Source organism: Mytilus californianus, unplaced genomic scaffold (assembly GCF_021869535.1).
Source record: "Mytilus californianus isolate M0D057914Y unplaced genomic scaffold, xbMytCali1.0.p SCAF_2, whole genome shotgun sequence".
Taxonomy (NCBI): Eukaryota; Metazoa; Mollusca; class Bivalvia; order Mytilida; family Mytilidae; genus Mytilus; species Mytilus californianus.
The window spans coordinates 9,871,054-9,887,898 of NW_026262668.1; the positions used below are offsets into that span (position 1 = coordinate 9,871,054).

At 33.4% G+C, this 16,845-nt stretch overlaps 2 protein-coding genes across 6 annotated transcripts in view; both read right to left on the bottom strand.

Annotated features, from left to right (window-relative positions):
- The window catches only part of LOC127727858 (uncharacterized), a 103,335-nt gene that overhangs the window by 26,837 nt on the left and 59,653 nt on the right, over positions 1 to 16,845 (bottom strand). The gene's annotated exons all lie outside the window — the stretch shown is intronic.
- Positions 1,269 to 16,434, bottom strand: LOC127727860 (uncharacterized). The gene is made up of 2 exons (XM_052234984.1): positions 16,347 to 16,434; positions 1,269 to 3,346 (listed from the first exon to the last, which is right to left on the bottom strand). The coding sequence occupies exon 2, from the start codon at positions 3,343 to 3,345 to the stop codon at positions 1,696 to 1,698; it is 1,650 nt and encodes a 549-aa protein (XP_052090944.1). The 5' UTR covers position 3,346; positions 16,347 to 16,434; the 3' UTR covers positions 1,269 to 1,695.

The following is a 16,845-nucleotide window of genomic DNA, read 5'->3' on the forward strand; positions in this document are numbered from 1 at the left end:
GTTTACATTTGCAATGTTATAAAGTATCACCAGTCTATAAATCCATGTTGGATGATTTAACATGAAGTGGTAAATTGATTTGAATTCGAATAACTACGAACCTAAAATACACACTTGAGGCACTCCATATTTTGCAAACTTTCTATCAGATCTATATTCGCGCATTAATTTTCTTGTGCTATCAGATATATATAAACTTATCCAAGTTATCATGTGTTCTCCGATATGATAAAGTCTGAGATTTTTTAAAAGTATATCATGGTTAATAAGATCAAAAGTCTGACAAAAATCCAAATAACACGGTACCAACTATTTCTCCATTAACTAAATATGATAGCCTTTCATCAATTAGTTAGGTCAGAGTAGTTTTACATGAACGACCTCGTCTGAAACCTGACTCAGATATATGTAGTATTTTACTCTTTTTTTTCAAGAACTCATATAATAATGTGTTCATCCACCCTTTTAAAACATTAGAGAGTATTCAAAACATATTTTGGACGATAACTGAATTTGATTCCCACTTATTGTATGCAAAAAGTGCTAACTGGTCAAGTTTTTCAGTACACAAAAAGTCTGAAAAAAATAAAATCCTAATTAGTTTTAACCGCACCCTTATTTTCTTTTTTCAGTAACTGTAGACCATGTTTGATGTAGTCTAGGATTTAACTTTTATTGTCAAATTGGGATAATATTTTTTTCGTTTTAGAAGAAGAAAAAGAGAAGAAGAAGAAGATGAGATCAGAAACAGATATTAATATATCAACATTCTCTTCATTAAGTAGCCAAATAATTTTTTGGCTAGGAATCAAGCGCATAAAGTTAGGACAGAGTGAGTTAATCATGGAGTACATGCAGTTTCTCCTAGTTAGATGATGTGCATGAAAATAAAAATAAAAAATCACCAATTTCATTTGAGGTGCACCTGAGACATACTCTGTTTTGTCGAGAAATACCTTGATATCTACCTTGTTCAATTGTTGTATATATTTATTCTGTGAATAATTGGTGATGAGAGAGATTATTAGCCACAACTCGTGAAGCAACCAAAACTTAAAAAAAACCATCATAGTTGTATCATATTATGTACGTTTGGAAGTAATTGGTTTTTTACATGATTCATATCGAATATTTTGATCAAGCTAATTTTGTGAGAATACAATATTTTCTGGTTTCATTACTCCAGAAATCTTCTTTATATTGTCGACTTTCTGAGAGGTGAAATTTTGTCTAACCATAAATTCTCCAAATAACTAAAAATTTTGATCTTTCATGAATTGAAATTTAATGTTTCACTAATGTGACTAAAACATTATACCATCCACTATAGTGCTCTTTTCCTGTGTCAAATTTTGAAAATATTACTAACAACTAGTCCGAAAAGCCTATTAATATATATTTGTCAAGATATTTTAACTCGTCAAATTTTTGTTTTTAAAAGGTGTCATATTTAGACTTAAAATTTTGATTGTTTCCTTTCATATAAAATTGAAGGGTCATCTTCGGTATGGTTAAACTTGTCAGTATAAAGCTAAATCGAAAAAAGTTTCTAGCAACATTTTATAACCCCATATAACTTATACTAGAAAATAAAAATTTCATCAAATTACAAAACAACTATATTTTATCTAAATACTACTCATTTAACTAATTAATAGTTACCAGGCTTAACAATCAATGTCCCTTAGTCAGTGTTCATTGTGTTTTGTAAATATTGATAGTTTTACCATCGTCGTTTATAACTAATAGTTCGTTTTTTTCACAGTTGTAAGATAAACCGGTCGGTTGTTTGATACCATCGTCTGCTGTCAGGACAATGCCATGTTTCTGTCCATCATTAGATATTCTATGTATATTGTTTGATTCTTTTCCTGCTACATACACATCACCACGGTCATCTACAGTCACATCCCCAGCATCTTTCAGGTCACGACTGCTGTATATCTTACGTTCTTTTCCATCCGATGTTACGACGTATACTTTATCACTAAAAACGGCAGTACAATAGACATCACCATATGTGTTGGCACATATATCCCAAGGATCAAATGTTGTATGTATTGTATTAAGAACTTTACCATTGATATCCACAATGGTTAGAGTGTTTTCTTGATTTTGTACCCAGATCTTATCCTTTACACTGGTTATTCCTTTACAATATCCTCCAACTTTAATTTTCCTACCAGGCTTTAATGTTGTCAGGTCAATGATCTGGATACCTTTATCACCTAAAGATACTAAAGCATGGTTGTTGTCATACAAGGTAATACATTGTGGTGAATAATCCAAATTAATTACCTTGGGTTTGGATCCATCAAGTTTAGAAACATAAAGTTTATCATTCATGCACTGAACAAGGAGTAACTTATCACCAGGAATAAGACAACCTCTAAAAATACGCACTCCATCAGGTAATTTCGTGGTCTGGAAAGAATGTGTCAAAGACAATTTTTTGTTGTCTCTGACCAGAAACTGACATTGTTGATCAATATTTAGAACAGGCGTTGGTACTTGGACATTATCTACCGTTATTGTACCCAAGTCTGGGAATAATTTCTTTATGTTGAACTCTGACTCTGAAGGATGATATGCTAGTATAGGAACAGTTGCTGTTTGAATTTCTCTGATTTCTAATTCTTTCCCGTGGGTTTTTGCATCTAGAAATTTTACCACCTGGAATAAATGGATTTCTGATGCATGCTGTTTTAGTGATTTCAGATCACTTTTCCATGTAGACAGCGAGTCAGTGCTGGACCGGGCGCTATCTTTAGTTCGAGCGACCATCTCAGTACAGTATTTATACTGAGAATTAATGTCTTTATGTATTTCTGCTTCTAACTTATCTAAATGAGCAACTATTTTCTGTTTGATTTCCGATACTCTTTTCTTGATATTATTTCGACTTTTTGACAAATCTCCTAGTGTTGCCTCAGTTTGACTAAGTATGTTCTCTGTAACTTGCCTTAGATCGTCCATCCTTCTCTCTAAGTCAGAAATAGCTGTACCATCGTTCACACTTCTAGCAGCTTTTTCAATTGAAATGATAGACTTGCAATTCTGATGTGATACAGGTACACATGAATCGCAGATTACTTTGTCATGTTGACAACAGAACAGTACAATCTTTTGATCGGGGTGATTTTCGCAGTTTTTGGACAAGTTAAGAAGAGAAGAACTGAGTTGTTGTATCTCTTTCATTGGTACTACCTTGTGAGGTGGGGACATCTTTTCATGAACTCTGGCACATGCTTTACATACAAGTTCAGTACAGTCACTGCACCAGGATATGGCTTGAACGTCCTCGTTACCACGCTGACAACCAGCACAGAAGTTACTGTCCGCCATACTGTAAGAATAGAAATATGCAGTACAAGGATGATAATTATGGTAATCTTTGGCCTCAAATGGTCTATAAAGAATGTTCAGTTAAATGTAGACATTTATATCATTTCATCTTATGGCATTTGTGGAAATTAATAACTTTAGGTTTTTTTAAACGCGTTTTCACTCTGAAATGCATCATCTGTTTATCTTATAATGACCGAGTAATAACGAAAATATCTAAAAGTTGTATCTTCAAGAAGAACTGGTGATTTGATAATGATATTAAATCTCAATATAACACAATTAGAGCTTACAAAAATCTCCACACTAAATCACACATTTGGATGATCGTTTGTGACATAAAAGGACAAGGTTCACCCATGCCAAAATTTCAAATGCATCATAAAATATATAACATCATAAATGGGTCTATTTCAAACTCGTAATATTAGCCAGAACAAATATCTTTTTAGAGTACGTACATTATATACTCAAGAGTCTGAGTACATTCCGGTTATGTTGTCAAAATATAATGATTTTGTCCAATTTGAGGACCTAAAAGCTTCAGAAAAGGTTTTGCCGCCACCTAGGATCCCAAATAGTCTGCAGCCAAAATGTGCCAATATTGATATTAAATCCCTAGACAGAATACTTTTCTGGATCAAAGCTTGTGGCCAAAGTTATCAGTGCGAAAAACTTATAAATTTAGAACCATTGGACAAAATCTGACGTTATAATGTATTTACTTATACATTATCATTATACGTAAGGACAAGAGATATGGTGAACTTTCAAGTTGCTTCTCATTTAGTTTTTATCTTTATACTAAACGTTGATATCAAGAATGAGGAAGGGGAAAATGTTCTAAAAACAAGCGGCTCGAAGGAGCCTGAATCGCTCCTATGGCATTTTCAAAAAAATGATACAATGCAATACGAATACTTCGGATAATTATGGCATGAAAATAACGGATTGGTAAAAAGTGTCATTCAAGGGAAAATATTCATATGAAAGGTCGTCTGACGATATCGTCGGGGTTGATTTATCTGTATTGTAGCTTCTTGACATTTTTGATGGTTACAGTGTCTCTCCAACTACTATGCATTCCGCAAAATCACAAGCATTGGTTAAAATCGTCTTTTATCTTTTTCCAATTTACAGTTTCACTATATCTATTAAAATTTTAACGATAATAACCAAAATTGCAAAACATTGGTAAAATATGTCATTTAAGGGCAACAACTCATATGCGTAGAAGTTGTTCGACAATTTGGTCGAAATAGGCGGAAGGTAGATTTTGTTACTTTTTTAACATTTATGCCTCTCAGATTTTCTCTATTCATAACGGTTTTAAAGATAATGGACAATACTTTCTTTTTACCCCCATGTTCTATTTTTAGCATTGGCAGCCATGTTGGTTGTCAGACGGGATCATCGGACACACTTTTTCAACAAGATTCATTAATAATTGCGATCTATTTTGGTTACAATTTGCTCTGTAGTTTCAGAGGAGAGTATTTTTGTAAAAGTTAACGGACGACGGCAGACGACGGACGCCAAGTGATGAGTAAAATTCAGATGGATCTTTGGACCAAATCAGCTTATAAGAAAAAGAATACCGAATACATAAAATGTTGAAAATATAAAGTCTAAGGTTAAGGACAGACATACAATTAATAATGAGGAGGATTTTTGCATGAGAGATTAGTATGTTAAGAGATCACGGGACTTCGTAAAAAAAAAAAATACACAAGCACATCCGCATAACTCGTTAAACTTCTGAAACAGTATAATATTTGTATATTTCAGTTTTATAAGTATGCACATTATTGTGATTTACATCTGATCATTGTATTTCCTCGTGAAAATGAAAACAACACCGTTATAAATTTCATGCATCCGAAGCGCTTTTCTGGATTTACCTTCATCAGAAATATTTGAAAGCAAAGGATGTATAAGAACCGAAACAGTTGAAGAGCTATACGACCAAAAAGGACCTAAAAATAGCCATATCCATCTAAGGTCAACTTTTTCTGAGGGAGTAGAAACCTTAGTTTCTAAATAATTTCAAAATTATATAAATGGACAATTTTAGAAATGTTTGTTATAAATCATGTGTTATACAACACAAACTTAGTAATAAAGTTCAATAAATATGAAACGTAAATACCATATTTTTAAAGATGGGTCGTTCAAGAATACTTTGCCTAAAAGTAGACAGAAGGAACAAGGTGCAATCAAAAACTATAAGTCGTGGAAAGGCAGACCTTACCATGGCAGAAACAAAATTCAAAGCGCGAATGCGCTAACAAGGCATGGGCTTTGCTCATTGTTGAAGGTCGCACGGTGACTTATAGTAGTTAATTTCTGTGTCATTTGGTCTCTTGTGGAGAGTTGTCTCATTGGCAATCATACCACATCTTCTTATTTTTTATATTTTGTCGTACAATAAGCAGTACGCATACATGCAAGTGTTCCAATTTTTGAACTAATACATGAGGAGATCCTTTGTCATATGTCACGAAATAATTTCATAACAAATATCACCGGTAGACCCATTATCAGTTATGTTAAAACCTTTTACCAGTATGAAATATGAAATACAATGATTTACTACCACTTGATATTGTCAAAGGAACGTGACGTCGTGAATCAATTTTCACACATGTATACACTTTAATTCATAATCATTTCGAAATTTCAAGTCTTTGTTTATTGTCTCAGACTCGAGCATCATGTAGTCCTATAACATATGACTTCGGGGGCTTTATTTTCTATTTCTATTTTTTTCTGATATTTTCTTTTTACTAATTTTGCCAATTTTTTTTAACTATCAACGTGCGTTAAAAAAAATTAAAATATCAGTATAAAAACGTGCATATAAAAAAATTGAATAAGAATGTGAAGTTATAGGACTAGAGTATCATGGCGGATTCCTGGGGAATTGCAAGTTGGTGTCAGGCATCAAAATCTGTCATGTATGTTGCATTCCACAAATCATTATTACCTTAACCGTTTAAAAAAGTCTTACAATAATCCATAACCTTGAATTGAGAAAGTTCAGGTACGTGCTATCTATATAAATACCAAATTGACAATTGTTCCTCAGATTGATTATTCTAAGAAACCATTAAAGTCTAACATCCTTTTATTAAGTCAGATCATAGTTAAGTAGTCGCACTGGCTCTCATCTACCTCTTTTTTGATAATCAACCGCAGACTCAGAATTTTAGTTAGAAAACCTGACCCCACATTGCAAATTCTGATGTAGTATCCTGCTAGTGCACAGATTAATATAAAAGTTTGTTAAAAACAATTCTATAGCCAGACACTAAGATTCATTCTGATTGATTACATTCAGTTATCAACGTGACTACATTTGTACCCATGGAATGATAACTTTGAACTTCAGTATATTATATACATGTACATGTATAAGACACATGCGGATCCTAGGATTATGAACAGGGGAAAAACTAGGCAACGTTTAGAATAAGACATGTAAAAAGTCTATGAATTAATCATATATAAAGCTCTACAAGGGGCCCTAGACCCTCAATCCGCCTCTGCCAGTTTTCAGCCACTTAACCAGGATTTCTCTCGGGGGGGGGGGGGGGGGGGGGGGGGATATTTGTAGTCATGAAGCTCTAGCATTTAAAAATAGAAACTTCATTTGGAATGTCGTCTTTGTTTGTTTCCACTAATTCCTTTATTGTCATATATAAGCATACATATAATTATACTTGTGACAAATACAGATCATATTTAAATAAACGGCAAAAAATCCTTCCCACTCCTTCAGGTATGATGTATATCCATGCTTATTCCTTCAATACGAGGGGTTCATAAGTAAGTCTTTCCTGCTTGTTTAGTTAACTTACCTAATCAATTGGATTTAATGAACTTTGTCTTTTATTTTGGTTTTAAACAGATTACTTTCGTTTTCAGTAGGAGCTAGTTCCTATTTGATTAAAGGGAGACAATCTAAATATTATTTTAAATATTCCACAGGTGACTTAATGTGCGCTAAAATTTAAATAGTTTACTCATGTGATCAAAATATAAACAAACTATATCTTGAAATACAATTCTTTTTTCACAATGAAAACCGTGTGACAAAATAAAAACTAAAACTTTGACAGAATTAATATTGATCTTTTTAAAACAAATTAAGACTGTCAATGTATAACTCTGTCATGAAACATCAGTTCTTTAATAATAAGAAATCATAGGCGGATCCGGGGGGGGGGGGGTGCTAGGGGGACCCGGGGCCCCTTTTGTGGAAAAAATTTAGTTGATTATATAGGGAATCACTGAAGCATGACTGGAGAGGGCCCCCTTAGGTCAGTCAGCGCCCCCCCCCCCCTCTTTGTGAAAAGTTCTGGATCCGCCACTGGAAATTTCAAAAAAGGAAGAAATGTTATGTAATATCATTTCCACTGGAATATATATTACAGTATTTGTTCCTAACAGAACAAAGGGTATAGAACATTGGTTCCAAAAGGAATAGATTTTATGGCATTGTTTATAACAAAGTTTCCAGGGGAACCTCTGGTCGGCGGAACAAATATACATTGACAACTCAGTCTCTGCCTCCCTACATATCACGGTTAAAATAACGTTTTCAAGTGTTGCATGAAAGGGATTCGTGAGAATTATAAATTGAGATGTTCACTTGCTCAAATTAGATTACTAATATATCGTTTATATAATTGTTTATACAATCATTATCAGTGGTGCATTCAAAAAAGGGGAGGGGAAGAGAGCGGTAGAAAAATTCAATATTTGCTTAAAATCGTTAAAAAATCACATAACTACGCTCAGCGTTTTTGTTACCATTTCGGTCAATTATCCCCATAACCAGTCCTCGGACCCTCGACCCGCCCCTGATTATGAATACTACCGTCTATTTATATTATTGTGACATGTGATTTTCTTTATTTTAGGAAAATAACGAAATGTTATATGATTGCCAATGATTAACGTTAGTAAATTATAGGTAGCCGTACAACCCAAACAATGAGCCAAACCTATACAGTGTAGTAAGCTAGTTAAATCACCGATAGGTCAATATGCAAAAACAATTCAAACAAGAAAATCAATGGTCTGATGTATTGATAATCAATAACACGGCCGTCACTCGGTTAACCGAGAGATTGGTCGGTTAATCTACCTGAGTATGCGGCTATATGGGCGGTTGGTCTGTTAATCGGGTCGGTTATAAATACGTCTGTTAAGAGTAAAACGCACAATTTAACGGTAAACTCTGTTAAATATTCAGATTTTTTGCATAGTATTAGAACCAAATCAAAAAAAGAAAAGTGTCTGCAAAAATGATATCTATCATAGAACATTTTCCACCTGTAAAAACATTTCATAGTCTGCGCAGTTTCAGTAAAACTAAAAGGCGTCGCGCAAGTATGTGGTATTTATGCTTATACGCATAGCATTTTTTGGATAAAAGGCGAACAATTTTTTTTTTAAATATCATTTAAAGGACACAAAATAGTACTTTGGTTCTAAAAAATAAATTGACATTAGTAAATATTTCATAATTGTAATATAACGTGAGTAATACCACAGTTTAGTGAATATTAGGGGAATAAAGTCTGTTAATGGGTTGGACAATTTAAATTGTGTCAGTTAAGAGTTATTTAGCCACGACAATAGTTTTTCTACCTTTATATTTTCCCATTGAAAAAGTTAAGAATGAGATGTACTTGAGTAGAAAAAATGACAATACGGTGCAACAGTATCCTTCTAGTAAGAGCATTTTTATTTTTACTTTCTTTGCATTTTATTGAAGGGTGTGTCACTTCAATATAGCGTGATATGGATTAGCCGCTGGAAAATGCATGCATTTATTATTAACGTTTTCAATCAGCCGTATTTTTTGTGTCTGTTCAAAGTCTGCAACATCTATGAATCTGTCATGTGTTGCAATGCAGCTGGTTAAATTCCATGCGTTTTACGATATGCATTGTCTTTTCTACCTTGTCATCATTGTCATTTTCTGCCTAAGGAAATGTCTGTACCAAGTAAGGAATATGACCGTTGTTTACTATTCGTTAGTAAGACGTGGTTCCTAACAATAAATTGACATTAGAAAGTTTTTTTTCTATCAATATTTGTGTTGGGTGCTGATTAACTTTATTGTGTAACAAAAAGAATATTTTATTTTCCTGGAAATCACAACAAATGCATAATATTAATTTTATTTTTCGAGTAATGGCCCGGTGTATTTCCATTGTAAATTATTTAGCCGACTAGCAGTCCGCAAACGTGCTTGTTTTTGTATCGAGTGACCTCAAGGTGGTGTAGAGAAAGGTTGATGTTGAAAGGTTTGTTTAATTTGTATGCAATTATAAACATATTTCAGTCCATTTGATAAAAAATGTTAAAAAGTGAAGACTAAATTATGTATATGTTACACATGGTATTATAATTTCAAATGTTTAATTTGAATTTTCCGCGATGTTTAATCACTACAAAGTAACTACCAACCGATATATCAGTACTTTATCGAAACTTTGTGGAAACTTTATGTGATAATCTAATGCAGTAATATCAGATACATCATTGGCAACATATCACCATATTTTATTGTAAATTAAGATCAAGTAACAACTTGAAGTCATTAGATCACACTTTTAATTTTCAAAAATGACTTAAATAAACAAAAAGCAATATGTACGACCAATAAATATCTGCACACACATTGAAAGTACCATGCATATGTTTAACGTTGATCTATTATGACTGAATGTGTTATTTGAATATATGATTTTACTTACTGATGTTTAGTTACATTACGAATTCTATCTCTGATTTATATACTGGTTACCAATTTAGATGACAAATTGGTGTCATTCATAACAATGAAACAGAATCCACATGATATATGCGACCATTCTTGGATGAAATTAATATTACTTTAATATTACACTTTTTGAAACCATTTTTATCAATTTTCAATTTCCATTGTCTAAATTTATGTTTCATTGTTCATGTGTTGTTTACGTATATTTTAGCCACTCGTCTTTTGTTCCGATAACACCCCATATAGCAATCAAATTATACTTTTATTGCCATTCATAACTCTGAACAGACCAATTAATAGACCGGGTTTTATACATCCGACCCATTAACAGACCAGGTTTTTAATAAAAATTGATTTATGTCACCAAAATACAGATCTTCGTGTAGATTTTTCACATATTGATATTAATATGGTTAACAAACATAATGCCTGTCTTTTTTCGATGTTCAAAATATTGCATGCAAGAAAATTCAACCAACTTGTCATTTTTTGTACATTTTGTGTTTGTAAAATGTGTATAAATTTATTGATGAGTAACCCGCCTTTTCATTTTATAGATCGTTTATCGAAGCTAGAAAAAAAATAATTACACCGCTGGATTCAGTACACTGAATTGTTTTGGCAGACATGAATAGTTTTTATGATAAAAATATATTTAAAAAGTTATACAATGAAACATACTGACCTTGCTATGATTTTCTCGATAACACCTGATTAACAGACTTTAACCAACCCGATTAAAAGACCAACCACCCATATAGCCGCATACTCGGGTAGATTAACCGACCAATCTCTCGGTTAACCGAGTGACGGCCGTGAATAAAGAAAAACCAATTACGACAGACAGCAACCAACAACAACCACTGAATGACAGGCTTAGGATTTGAGACAGACACATAAAGCCCCGGAGTGTCGCGAGGTAAAGCATGATTGTGAGCGCTCAACTATCTCCAACCTGGGACAGTTTATATAAATATCATTTGAAACACAAGAAAAAACTGTAAAATGTTTGTTTTAGATTTTTATTCATAAATTTTGAAATAATTAAGGCTTGTATTACTTTGGTGTTTGTTGTTTGATGACAAGACAGGTTTTAGGATTTGCTCCAATTTTTTGGGAGGACTCTTTTAGTAGGTGATAATATATGAAATTGAATGTTTCCAGATGATCGGAACATTATACAAACACACCGGGCATCCAGATCAGAAATCGTGGAGGGATACGAATCCCGAGGACCAATTAATGAACAGTTTGTAACGGTATGTAAGTAAAATCTGGATCCGATTCCCAGGAATTATGCTCCAAATAAACCAGATTTTATCTACATACAAACGTAGCTGAATTTTTTTTGTCGTGCTAGTTCATAAGACAGTCCCCAGGAAGACATGTGACCTTACAATGGCACCTTTTTCTGACACCAAGTCGACCAGTCTTTAATCTGACTCCTAAATACTTCGTCCCAATCACTTTTAAGCATAGCCACTACCGTTTGTAAAAATAGTAAATAAAGCACCCCTCCAGCAAAAACCTCTGGGATTGTTTTGACATTATCTCTTTCCAGATGAACATCGGATTATCTATATGCCCAACCAAAATGGCTGATGTTATTAAAATAAAACATTAGTTTGTTTGCTTGTTTGTGTTTAACGTCACTTTCAGCAATATTGATTGTCATGGCAACTATTTTTTTGTTGTTGTTTTTGTGTGGAGGGACCAGGAGTAATCAGAGATAATCACCAACTTATCAATTAAGATCAGATTTGAAAACACTTCTCCATGAGTAGGGTTCGAACTTTTAAGCTCAGAGTGGAAAGGTTTACGAAAATAAAGAAAAATCTATTAAAATAGTAACGGGTAAAATGACCATTATGATTTAAAAGAAAATGCAAATGAAAATAATGTATAAAATTAAAATATTCAAGTGGGGTCGATATTTTACTTTTATAAAAACCAGTGCCATACAAATCTGTGACCAGTCATTAATTTAGGTAACAATGATCAGTCTCACTTGAAAATATAAAAAACTGTTAACTCGAGGAACTTGTAATAAAACTTATGTTTCTTCCTCATTACATTGCTTTTTAACACTATAAGGTATTGTATATTAAAATAAAGGAATCGTATTTTTGGCAATGGAAAAAGAAACCCATTTATATAAAAATGTATTACTTATTTTTTTTAAGTACATTTTCCAATTCCTCTTTCTGGATAGAATGAAATTTTTAATCAAAAATAAAAAACAAAAAACACTACACCATCATTTGACAAAATGAATGAGCAAAAATACCAACCATTGACATGTTAATTTTAGGAGATTAAGGTATCAGTTGTCTGTCTATTGGTCCCATGTCCTACAACAGTTGATAAACTTTTTATTACAAGAATCTTGATTTGGTTATTTCTTCGGTAACAAAAAGTAGAGGCATAGTAAATGCAAAAAATATGTAAAACCTCTTTCCACCTTCCCAATTTTCTAAGTGTTTGAACATAGTTCTTATCATGATAACCAAGTTTGTATAGCACGGCAGTCCGTTCATAGTCACGGGAATGTTCAATACAGTTATTAATACAAAATATTTTCTGTGATAAATTTAGGTTGGTACTTCAGGAATTTATTCCCAAAGAAACATTTCAAAACAATTTTGCACAAAACTGTCGTATAAGCCTGCTGTTCTTGTCAAATGTTATTATAATATACTGTTAAAAAAAAGAAACGCATAGCTCGGATGAATTTTCAAAATGTAAAATATATATTTTACAAGGTAAAATGAAACGGTCAATTGCATCTTCGAATTTTTAAAGGTAAGTTTTAAACTTTAAAGCAATTTGGCTCTCTGCCACATATAATTTGCGACTCGCTAAAAGTGCATATGACCTTTTTCGCCGCGAAATTTTGCTAACGTTTTTCACGAGAATTTTGTGGTCAAGACAACTCAATTGTTACGCTTTTGCGCATATAAGGACCAAGTTTGAAGATTTAATTCAACACAACGTTAAAACGCTGCCATTCGAAATATCGTTATCGGCCGTCTCTAGGCCGGAGTGTCCCAAAGTGAAGTAGCAAGAACTGAAAATGTTAACCAGAGCACAATTTCGCGACTTTGGAACAGATAACAGCAGACTGGCTGTACTAATGACCGCCCGAGGAGTGGACGACCTCGTCTAACGACTCCTTGGCAAGATCGCCACATCGAGGTATTTCATCTACGGAATCGAACCGTTGCCGCAACAGCCACTGCAGTTGAGATACCAGGATTGAGAAGAATTAGCTCAGAAACAGTCCGCAATCGACTGCGACAATATGGCATTAGACCCAGGAGGCCGTATTTTGACCCGTTTTGAGGCCATTACACAGACGGAATAGAGTCCAATGGTGCAACAGATTGAGGGGCTGGACATTCCGCAACTGGCACATAATCTGGTTCAGTGATGAGTCCCGTTTTATGCTTCAAGGACTCGTGTCTACCGGCGCATGAATGAACGTTTTACTCCCTCGTGTGTCCAGAAAGTGGACAGCTTCGGTGGAAGAAATGTCATGATGTGGGCGGCTATCTCTAATGACCGTAAAACGGAATTGGTACATGTTCCGGGTAATTGAACGGCTCTAAGGTACAGAGACGAAATTCTCGAACCTCACCTTATGCATGTTTTTGACCGACAGAGGGAGTTATTCCAGCAGGACAATACTAGGCCTCGGACAGCACGTTTAACAATAGACTACTTGAGAAGAATAAAATCAATGTGCTACCTTGGCCTTCAAAATCACTGGACTTGAATCCTATTGAGCATCTATGGGACCAACTGGATAAACGTGTGCGCCAGCGTCAAACCCCGCCTCAGACCCTTGATCAGCTCCGACAAATGTTGTAACAGGAATGGCGAGCGATTCCACGCAACAACATTAGAACATTGATAGCATCCATGCCGAGGAGATACGTAGCAGTCTTAGCAACGAGAGGTGGTCATACACGGGACTAACTTTAATGGCGCCGGTAGTAACTCTAATTGTGATAAATTGACTTTTATTCATCAATCTCGAAGAAATTGACCGTCCTCTTCTCAATCAAACACGTTTTGAGTGAATATCTTTATTAGTAATCTCCATTCAAAATACATGTGTTAAAATTCTTAAAAATCCATTATGCGTTTCTTTTTTTGCAGAGTATATATAGCATTATATGGTAAAAAAAAGCAGAAGACACCAAAGGGACAAATAGAAATCGTAAGTCGAAGAAAAACAGACAAGACCATTGCAAAAAATAAAGAGAGAAGCGAAAAAAAGACAAAATCAGTTAACAAATCGCTACACAGAAAACTAAGACATGATAGGTGACTTATAATTACGCACTACCACTTCCTTTGAGTTTGATTGGTAACCATATCTCATTTTTATATGATAGTTGAGCAATCCCATCCACAACCGGGGGTGATCTCGTATCCTGTTCTATTCGTGTTTCTCATTCTCAAGTAAAAATTCGGTAAAGAGTCAAATAATTCTGTTTATTATTATTCCCTGTCAGAAAAATTTAAAAAAAATTTAAATGAAAAATTCTGATGCTAAATCTGTTTTTAATTTTATGAACATTTATTATATACAACGTCTGAATAAACGGGTATTATATATTAATAATCATGTTGCATTGTTAGAAAGTACATTTTTCTTTCCCTTTTATATATAAGTTCAAAATGTCCGGCGAATAATTTGGGGCAAGACATTTGGGCTAAATCATTTAGCCCAAACGTGCATATCCCGACTTTTTAATTATAGCTTAAATTTGTAGTGTGATCGGATTATAATGGTTAAATGACAAATATTATTCTTTCGTTTTACATCTGAACACGTGATTGATCCGCCGTCCTCTTATATATTTCATTATTAATATTGTATATAAATTATCTCAACACCAAGACTTGCATAATGTCTGGTAAGTATTCTCATTTCTACCACTTAAGTTCTCAAATTAGTTAAAAACTATAATACTGATGCTCGATGCCAGTTTGATGCTGTTCATTCAAAAGAAACAGTAAACCATAAGTTTCTTTTGACGGAAGGAACAATTATTTTGCCTTTCTATGAAGTTACTTCTGATAATTTTCCATCTATATTATTTATCTAATTTCAGGCTACCCACATCAGAACAACGACTGTCAAAATTATCCTTAACAACCTGGTGTAAGCTTAAAAAACTCTTGGAAAACCGCGAATAATGCATAAATTGATTATAATATGGAATCTAAATAATACTTTGTTCAGTATTGATATTTTGTTAGAAACGAACATTTTGATACCAAATCCTATATAGATGAAGCGAGATCTTATCAATTGACAAAACCATCCGAATTCTATATATCACCTGTATAATGCATATATCTAGATAAAAGTTAGGGAAAAAAAGTACTACATGTAATTAGATAGAACAAGTGACAGAATGATTAACCTCATTTCTCGTTGTTTAATTTTATTCACTGGTATAATCAGCTTTATTTGACAAAAAAACTGTATTATGCCTTTTTATAGAGTTGAAGGTCCTGTGGTCACCTATAGTTCATCTACAACGTTTGGTCTCTGGTGGATAGTTGTATCATTGGCAATCATACCACATCTTGTCTTTATATCAATACATATGCACTAAAAAGTCGAATATTTTTCCATTAGTGCATTTAAAATTCTTATATCAACATTTTAGACTGGCACGACTGTAATAGTGGAGAATACATTTGACCCAAGAGCCTCACTAAGTGGAGTGTCTTAGAAAAGCATACCAGTAAGTAGACAATATTAGAAATAAAGATCAATAAAGGGAATACAAAAACGTCAATATTAAACTCAAGTGTTGAATACATTGAGTGCCAATACAAACGCAACATATTAAACTCAAAGCACATTCTGGTACCTTTATGAATGTTCAATGACAATACAAAAAGATCTTTTAATGCGGCGCTTTAGTACAGCAAGCAAACAGGCATATAAAGCAACATGATATCACAAAAATAAAACAAAAGAATAAAATCTTATAGGTACCATTTCACTTAGAAAATAAGCGACCTGTTCCAATTTTTCTCTTGTATGAAAGGGTGTGGCATTGTATATTTTAGTAATGTAACCATCTTCAACGATTGATTATGTGGTGTATATCCATGCTTATTCCTTCAATACGAGGGGTTCATAAGTAAGTCTTTCCTGCTTGTTTAGTTAACTTACCTAGTCAATTGGATTTAATGAACTTTGTCTTTTTTTTTTGTTTTAAACAGATTACTTTCGTTTTCAGTAGGAGCTAGTTCCTATTTGATTAAAGGGAGACAATCTAAATATTTTTTAAATATTCCACAGGTGACTTAATGTGCGCTAAAATTTAAATAGTTTACTCATGTGATCAAAATATAAACAAACTACATCTTGAAATAAAATTCTTTTTTCACAATGAAAACCGTGTGACAAAATAAAAACTAAAACTTTGACAGAATTAATATTGATCTTTTTAAAACAAATTAAGACTGTCAATGTATAACTCTGTCATGAAACATCACATTGTTTATAACAAAGTTTCCAGGGGAACCTCTGGTCGGCGGAACAAATATACATTGACAACTCTGCCCCTAAATATCACGGTTAAAATAACGTTTTCAAGTGTTGCATGAAAGGGATTCGTGAGAATTATAAATTGAGATGTTCACTTGCTTAAATTAGATTACTAATATAT